The sequence below is a fragment of the Helianthus annuus genome, chromosome 5, assembly GCF_002127325.2.
Source record: "Helianthus annuus cultivar XRQ/B chromosome 5, HanXRQr2.0-SUNRISE, whole genome shotgun sequence".
Lineage (NCBI taxonomy): Eukaryota > Viridiplantae > Streptophyta > Magnoliopsida > Asterales > Asteraceae > Helianthus > Helianthus annuus.
The window spans coordinates 20,748,095-20,756,737 of NC_035437.2; the positions used below are offsets into that span (position 1 = coordinate 20,748,095).

The 8,643-nt window shown below is 37.2% G+C and overlaps 1 protein-coding gene across 1 annotated transcript; it reads left to right on the plus strand.

Moving 5' to 3' along the window:
• Positions 1-2,689: 2,689 nt before the first annotated feature.
• Positions 2,690-8,103, plus strand: LOC110940157 (polyadenylate-binding protein-interacting protein 7). Its single transcript, XM_022181719.2, has 6 exons — positions 2,690-3,011; positions 3,596-4,451; positions 4,908-5,343; positions 5,424-5,494; positions 7,178-7,302; positions 7,442-8,103. Exons 2-6 carry the CDS (start codon positions 3,693-3,695, stop codon positions 7,746-7,748), a joined length of 1,698 nt encoding a protein of 565 aa, XP_022037411.1. The 5' UTR covers positions 2,690-3,011; positions 3,596-3,692; the 3' UTR covers positions 7,749-8,103.
• The last annotated feature ends 540 nt before the right edge of the window (positions 8,104-8,643 follow it).

Consider the following 8,643-nt stretch of genomic DNA (forward strand, 5'->3'; position numbering starts at 1 on the left):
AAAGACAAGATATGGCAAGTTTTGGTGTTCTAATCGCGAAACGAGAATTCTGGAGGGACTAAAGGTGCCAAGTAATAAAAGTTGGAGAGGGAAACCCTATTATAGGGTTTGTGGCTGTAAGGGACTGTAACATCCGCCAAAATGGATCCTAAAAACCTGACCTATTTGAAACCAGGATTCGAATCGTATTTAATAAAGACGCGAATTATTTTTATCGGTTATTGTTTATTGAATTTATCAGTGAATATCATTGTTTATTTTTTATTTGTATCGATCCTAACCACTTATTCAATCTTTGACATTATTGACATACAATTCGCTTTATCACTGAAAATAATTTTCATCCCATTATTAGATATACTAACAACTTTTTTTATTAGTAAACACACCACATTAATTAGCTACAATGTTAATTCAACCATTATAGTTATTAGTTGTACCTATAACTAATAACATATTACAAACGACACAAGCTGCAAACGATAATATCCAACCAAACGACATGGGCCTAGCCCAGTCCAAAAGATACCTCATGCATCCTCCCAAACAATATCATGTGTTCGATGCCTTTACCCGTTAGGACATCAACAACTAATCCATCGATATCAGCCCGCTGCCTTCTTCTTTAAGAAAATGTGAATTTCCAAACTTAATTAGACTAGTCCAGTTGTTATACGCTGTGTTTGGTATCAAAATTTACCCTTAATAAGTCTATACACTAATACCCACCAATAACCCGTCCAAATACACTATTAAATTTCCTAATTCTTATTCTAATCAAATCACCATTTATGTATACATTATTATTGAAAATCAATTAGCAAAATTCGACATCCATAACACCTCCCACTGATTCCAAACGATATCTCCATTCATCACAAACACTACCCCCACCCTCAAATCGTCGAAGCTCTCTCTCAAACTAGCGGATTTGAAGATCTGTTGGGTTGACTATCCCGTCGTGACTGGTTGCTTCGGTCTACATAGCGGCGATTGAATTCTTTAATTGTCTAGTTTAGATTAGCGCCTCAATCGTAATGTATAGCTCGTAATGTCTTGCTAACTTACGGAAATGAAGAAATCACAAAAACTTAATATTAAAAAACTAGGAATAATGGATTTTAATAATCCAAACTTTCACCCATTGGCCGGCAACGGACCCAACTTCAAAAATAACCGGTGGTGGTCCCAACTTTTCGTATATTGTAAACCAATGGACTTTTACTAAAAAAAACCTTAATTTCTTTTTGTCTCCTTATCCTTTTCGGTTTAGTAAAGGTCCATTGGTTTACATTATACGAAAAAGTTGTCGAAAAGGATAAGGAGACAAAAAGAAATTAAGGTTTTTATTAGTAAAAGTCCATTGGTTTACAATATACGAAAAGTTGGGACCACCACCGGTTATTTTTGAAGTTGGGTCCGTTGCCGGCCAATGGGTGAAAGTTTGGATTATTAAAATCCATTATTCCTTAAAACTATGGGTATAAGTTTTCATCAGAGATGTGCTTACAGGGCCATTTCGGATGATTTCTGCCATGACATTTTACAGAGGAAATAAAATGAACTTTCTTAAATATATATGGAACTCAGTAAAATGTTTCAATAAGAAAGATTTTCCTTACACAAGTTGTTATGAATTTGATATGTGAACTCACCCTCCATTGTGTTGACACTTGATTTTTACGTGTTCTTCAGGTACATGAGTTCGGCTTCGGGATTTTGGCATATCTTGTGGTAGTGATGCTTGTCATGTTTAAAAATGTTTTGTACAACTTTTAAAACTAACTTGGGACCATGTGTATTTGGATCCATAAGGGTCAAGACAACTATGTTGTAAATATGGACTGTATTCGAACTTTAAACTCTAAAGTCATACTTTAATTAAGTGTATATCCAAAATAAACAATGCATCGTCTACTAAGATATTTATGGGTACCAACCTTCGTTACCGCCACGTTTGTATTTCCGCTGCGACGTTTTTGGGGTGTGACAGCTGTAGTCATTAACGAGCCTTCTTGGGTCAGTTTCTTTGGGTCGAAGAAAAACTCTTGGGGTTGGGCGTTCTGCGAGTCAAAGGTCTTTGTGTCGATTTTACGAGGAATGCATTGAAACAGTGGACCATATCTTTATTGGATGTCACTTTGTTCAAACTATTTGGCTAGCGACATCTCAATGGTGGAAGTCTCAAGTGTTTTTAGTGTGTCATGTGAAGGATCTAGTACATATTCATGATATTTTAGGTGGATCAAGGATGAGGAGAAAAGTTGCGCAAGCCATTATTTACAATATTATTTGGAGTATTTGAAGGGCGAGAAACAATGCTATCTTCAACGCAAAAACCCCGCCGGTGTCGACCATTGTCGAAGAGGCTAAAAGGATGTCCTACTTATGAATCAAGCGCAAAACGAGAAGATCGGGGTTGTCCTCAGAGAATTGGAAACACTTTAATTTGGATAGTATGGGCTAAATGTGGCCTTGTTGCTTCTTTTCGTTGTATTGTTTCGGGCTTGTATTTGTTAGCTTCTCGCTAGTTGATGTATTGTTTCAATAATATTAGTTTTGTTGGCCGTTCAAACAAAAAGTGATTGATGCAATAGTTGATACAATAAAAAAATAAAAAAAAATATATTACTATCTTATAACATTATTCTAAAAAATATCATAAATCATGCTATATGCACGAGATGTGAAGTAATGATGGGTGATCCAAGTGGTTTGCTTTGGATAGATAACCATAACATAAAATAACAAGCCCAGCTCCTCTTTTCCCTTCTTCATCCTGTGGTGGTCAGGGTTTCTTCATACCAAAAAACAAAAAACCTAAAAACTTTTTCAACGTAGAAGACGATACAGCTTCCATAATAACCTCATTCATACACCATACTTCACCTCAATCTTCTTCTATCTACTTCTTATCTATCTCTTTTTCACACATATCTTCATCTTAATCTTATTGAAATCACCAATGGATCCGTTTTATATGGTTTCTTCAATCATCGAGCAACGAAAAGGTATAATTCAGCAGATATATCTTATCTTATAACTAGATCTTATGAATTTACTCTAGTTTTTCTAGATCTACCTGGATTAGGTTGTAGGTTTGACCTTTTTGTTTGTTCAGGATTGTTGTCTTTATATTTAGCACTGTTAATTACATGTTTTATTCTATTTTTTATCATTGAATTGTGGTTAATTGTTATTACTATGTAATCAGGAGTTGTATTAAGGTGAATTTGTTGGATCTGGTTTACTTTTAATGCAGTAGTTTGTGAATATTTAGGCTTTTTGATAGTTTACTCATCTTAAGTTGAGGTTATTTCATTTTTGGTGAATCCTATTGTGTATTCGTTTCGAGTAGTTTGCTGAGTGCATTAGCTTGTTGTGTTAATTGGATAATGAATGTTGTGAAATGCAAGTGTGTGATTATTTGTTTATTTTAACAGTCATTTGTGAATCTATCATGGATGTTTCAAAAGTTTTCTTTATGAAAATGTGATTTCTTGCTTAATTATATTCAATCGATGAGTTCTTTATTTGTCAGAAACCATGTTGGTATGGTATGAGTAAAGTATGATATAAGATATGTGTTTTGCAGGGTTTGGGTAAAAGAATCAGCAACTTGCAGGTTCACCTTTTGAAGTGTTATTATATACTTTTTTAGATTCATGTTAGTTTTTTGAGCTTGAAGAAGAATGAGCTTATCCAATAACGTGTCTTCCGCCATTGACAAAAAGCTTAGCTCGACAGGAAAAACAATACGTTTAAATCCAGATGCAGCGGAGTTTGTTCCATTCGCTTTAAGATCACCTTCCGCAGCTGTCGGTGCTTCAGATGCATCCTCAAGTTTCGGTAATTTCGGTACCACAACACTAGGGAAAACAGTAGTAGACAGATCAGAGTCGTCTGTGTCAAATGTTTCAGAGGATGAGGTGCATCGATACTGGCAGAACCAGCTTCCTGATGACATCACGCCCGACTTTAATGTAACAGGAGATGAAGATTCTCAAGGAATCAATGCACTTCCTTTTTCAGCGTTATCTTTAGCAGATGTTAATGAATCGTCACGGTTCACCGACAGGTTTCAAAAGGAGTTATCTCCTCGTCAAACAAACGGAAGCAGCTTTTCTAAGAAGATGGGATTTCCCGTTTCGTTATATGACGAAAATCCGCTCTCTAGTTTTCAACAACAAGGGCCTGCTAAACCCTGGGATATTCAGGGTGATCAGCTGCTAAACGGTATACAAGAGGGGCCTTCATACAATGGTGGTGATCATGGGCATGGTTACATTGATGGCATGTTTGATGAGCAACAGATGGACGGTGCAGAAGTAAATCCGCTTGAATTTCTGGCTTCACAGTTTCCGGGTTTTGCAGCTGAAAGTCTTGCAGATGTTTATTTTGCAAATGGAGGAGACTTGAATTTGACAATTGAGATGCTGACTCAGCTTGAGGTATGCACTACCTCTTTATATCTCTTAACTCATCGGCATAGTTGTCAATATCGGTCACTGTGGTTGCTAAAGTGAATAGTGTAGCGTATAGGTCGAAAATTGCTACAGAGTATGTAGCCATAAATAGCAGGATTTCAGTTTTTTTTTTAAATATAATAGCGATTAAATATAGCAATAAAATAGCTGGATTTTAGGTTTTTGTTAAATATACATGTAAAATAGCGTATATACCAGAGTATTTTGATATAATATACATATAAAAAAATTGTATCTTTTTTCTAGTGTATCACTATTTATAAAATAGCGCCTGCTATTTATCGCTATTCGCAATGTAGCATATAGGTACCTTATCGCTATTTGTCGCCATTCGCCATTAACAATTATGCTCATCGGGCCAAATGATATACGTTCCGGTTAAAAACGGCTTTCACAAAATATTTTAATGTTTGATTTCAGCTTCAAGTAGACGGTGGTTTTAATCAGAATCTGAACCCCAAAGTTTTATCGGCTCCAAATCTTAGTGCTCTTGATTTCCCTGCACTCTCTCCTGCAGATGGTCAAAACGGTGATGATCATCAACAGCGTATCGATCCGTACCGTCCATTGGAAAAGGAGATCTTGCTCATGTTTAAGTCTTCCTCCACCGCACCACCATCTGGTGGTGCTACTGATTTTGCTTCTGCTGTTAGAAAAATGGCGTCACAGGACTCGAGCATATGGAAATATAATAGAGACCATAATCAAGATACCACCGTTGGATCAAGTAGAAGTTCTCACGTTTTGGCCAGCTCTTATAACAGTGGTCATGGAAGGATGAGTTATGGAGATCGGTTAACTAACCGGAGTTCAAACCGTTCAGCACCTGTCTGGCTTGAAACAGGAGATGCTGTCGGTAATGTTCTTGAAGAATTATAATATAGCTCAAGTAGCATTTTCTTTGTGGTAAGTCTTTAAACTTTGTTTGTATTACAGCAAATATGTACTCTGAGATGCGTGGTGAAGCTCGTGATCATGCACGTCTGCGCAATGCATACTTTGAACAGGTATATTCGCTTCCTTTTTGATGCACATGTTTCTCTTAATCTCCATGCAACTGACTTGGTTTTAAAATTGTGCATGATGCACGCATCACATGATGAGGTGATGAGATCGAATCATCCAATGCGATTCAATGATGCGCGCATCACATGATGCTGCGCCTTATGCAATTGGCCAATATTTGAACAAATTGAACCGTGATTGCAATGGGTCTGAGTTTTTTTAAACCTAATTGAACAAATCTGACCATTGATTGAGCAATGGGCTTGAGTATTTGAACAAATTAGACCATTGCTTGAAAAAATCTGACTAGAGACAATGAGAGTATCTTATATTTTAGTGTTTAAAAGTTAAAGTATTATCTATAAATAACTTTTTAGTATAATTTTTTAAACACATGCCTTGCATACGCTTTCGTTATCAAAACGCATCGGATCGCCACTCGCTTTTTAAAACCAAGATGATTGATACTCTAAAATCCAAGTATTAAGTTCTGGCCTAATCAACATGAAGCCAAGTAAATTTTCATGTATAACTTACGGGTTAATTTATTATTTACATAACTCTATTATTAATAAACTAAAGAGTTAAATCTATGTTGTCAAAAGCGCAAAAAGCGCGCGCCTGGGCGCAGCGAGGCGCACCTATAGCGCCTGGTGGTAGCCTAGGCGCAAAAATGGGATTTTTTTTGAAAAAAACAGTGCTGAGGCGCAAAAAGCGCGCGCCTAGGCGCAAAAAACGTTGTTGAGGTGCAGGAAAAAAGGTAAAACAACACAAATGACCATTAAAAACGAAACCGAGTGCGTGCAAAAACTGCCTCACGCGGGCCCGGGTTTTTGGAGCTGCATTCGTGTCCGCAGGATGTGCGGGCACGCACGAGTTCAACCAAATTCCAGCTCAGAAACTCATTTTTAATTTTTATATGTGGAATCTTAAATATTTTCAAAGCATAACATATTTTTTATATTTTTTTTCTCTATGTGCACTTTTCTTAAAAAAGCCCACGCTTTTTTTGCGCCTTGCGCCCAGGCTCCGGGCGAGGCCGATGCGCCTCGCCTGCGCCTTGCGTCTTTGACAACATAGAGTTAAATGCTATTTTAGTCCCTGTGGTTTGGGCCATTTTGCCAGTTTAGTCCAAAGGTTTCATTTTTCACCTTTGGGTCCAAAAATGTTTCACCGTTGCCATTTTAGTCCACTGGGTTAACTTCATCCATTTTTTCTGTTAACGAGAAGGGCAATTCGGTCATTTTATATGTAAATCTGTTAACTAGAAGGCCAATTCAGCCATATAAAATGACCGAATTGCCCTTCTCGCGAAAATAATGGATGAAGTTAACCCAGTTGACTAAAATGGCAACGGTGAAACCTTTTTGAACCCACAGGTGAAAAATGAAACCTCTGGACTAAACTGGCAAAGTGGCACAAACCACAGGGACTAAAATGGCATTTAACTCTAAACTAAATATCTAAATAAAACGATTTTGGAGATTATGTACATTACGAAATCCGTTTGACGCGTTCCCATTTTAATTAGATATTTATTTGACCCAGTTGAATCAAACACAACACGTACCAACCGATTTACAAGTTAATGGGACGAAAATACCACGTCTAGTACTACTTTCAAGTGCTATATTACTTCACAAATATTTCCGTGTTTGTTAATACTTTCCTTGTCATAATAATAGGCACGACAGGCATACCTTGTTGGAAGCAAGGCTTTAGCAAAGGAACTAAGTGTAAAGGGGCAACTGCACAACATGCAAATGAAAGCTGCTCATGGAAAAGCTCAAGAATCTATATATCGTCAGAGGTTAGTTATATTTAACCCGTTTGAGATCAAACGGGCCGGAATTACCACTTCTAGGACTATAAACTCTATGCCTTTGACACCTATATTTTCCTTGCAATCATTTTGTTTCTGGGACCCGCCTTGTTACACAATCATGCAGGAACCCAGTTAGCCCAAGTATGCAGGGCAATGGAAGAGCAGGACAGGAAAAGTTGATAGACCTCCACGGGCTACATGTGACTGAAGCAATTCATGTCCTGAAACGGGATCTCGCAATGCTGAGGAGCGTTGCCAGGTCAGCAGATCAGCATCTACAGGTGTACATATGTGTTGGAACAGGCCACCACACGAGAGGGACCCGCACTCCAGCTAGACTCCCTGTTGCTGTTCAGAGATACCTGCTGGAGGAAGAAGGCCTGGACTACTCTGAGCCCCAGCCTGGGCTCCTTCGAGTTCGGTTATATTGAAAAAAAAATCAAATCAAATCAAATCAAAGAAGCAGGTATAGGAGCTCTTTTTGACAGAATAAAATACAAAAAGAAGAAAAAGGTTAACCACTTGAAAATCAAATATTAAAATTTATGCGTTTGTAAATGGGATGAGTCGGATGACGGGAGATTAGTCAGTCGGTAGTCTGGAGAAAATGAAAAAATGTATCTGTGTATCATTAAGGTGTAACCATCCAACAACAGAATTACTTTGGTAGGGATGATTTGTTTTTTTTTTTTTTTTGTTAAATGTATCTTAAGTTTATTTTTTACACAGTTTGCAGGTGTAATGTAGGATTGTTTTGAATGATAGTTGCAAAGTTGAGTAATTGAATTTTGAACCTTACCGGATAGTAGTTAAGGTGTTAACCGACGGTTACAATTAAAGCAAACCGGACAAGTTTGTACTAATAATTGTTTGAAAAAGTATTTGATGTTGGGACTTGCATCTGTTTTACAAAAGTATATAACACATTAACACTCAACCGGTTATGTGAATTCTGTAGGCATGAGTTGAAAGACTCAAATGTAACATGAATTGGCACACTTTAGTGAGAAAATTACAAAAACGATTACTTTTTTTTTTTTTGTCTTTGATGAGAAAAGACAAGCATCAGGGCGGATCTAGCCCACTTTTTTTTTTGTCTTTGATGAGAAAAGACAAGCATCAGGGCGGATCTAGCCCTGTTTTAAGGGTTCACATAAACTCACTTAGTTTGAAAATAAGTGGAAAAGTTATTGAATCCACCACCAAGCGCAAATAAAGTTATTAGCGGACTTATTTTTTCTTCCAAAACTGATGCCTACATATAGTCTCACTTGTGTGCAAACTAATTTGCGTCCTTTGTGATTTTGTATTAGCAAAAGTGGACGT

Coding starts and splice junctions, on each gene's coding strand:
- LOC110940157 (XM_022181719.2), top strand. CDS start 3,693: ATGAGCTTATCCAATAACGTGTCTTCCGCCATTGACAAAAAGCTTAGC. Junction 5,344..5,423: donor TGAAACAGGAGATGCTGTCG/GTAATGTTCTTG, acceptor TTTGTATTACAG/CAAATATGTACTCTGAGATG. Junction 7,303..7,441: donor GAATCTATATATCGTCAGAG/GTTAGTTATATT, acceptor ACAATCATGCAG/GAACCCAGTTAGCCCAAGTA.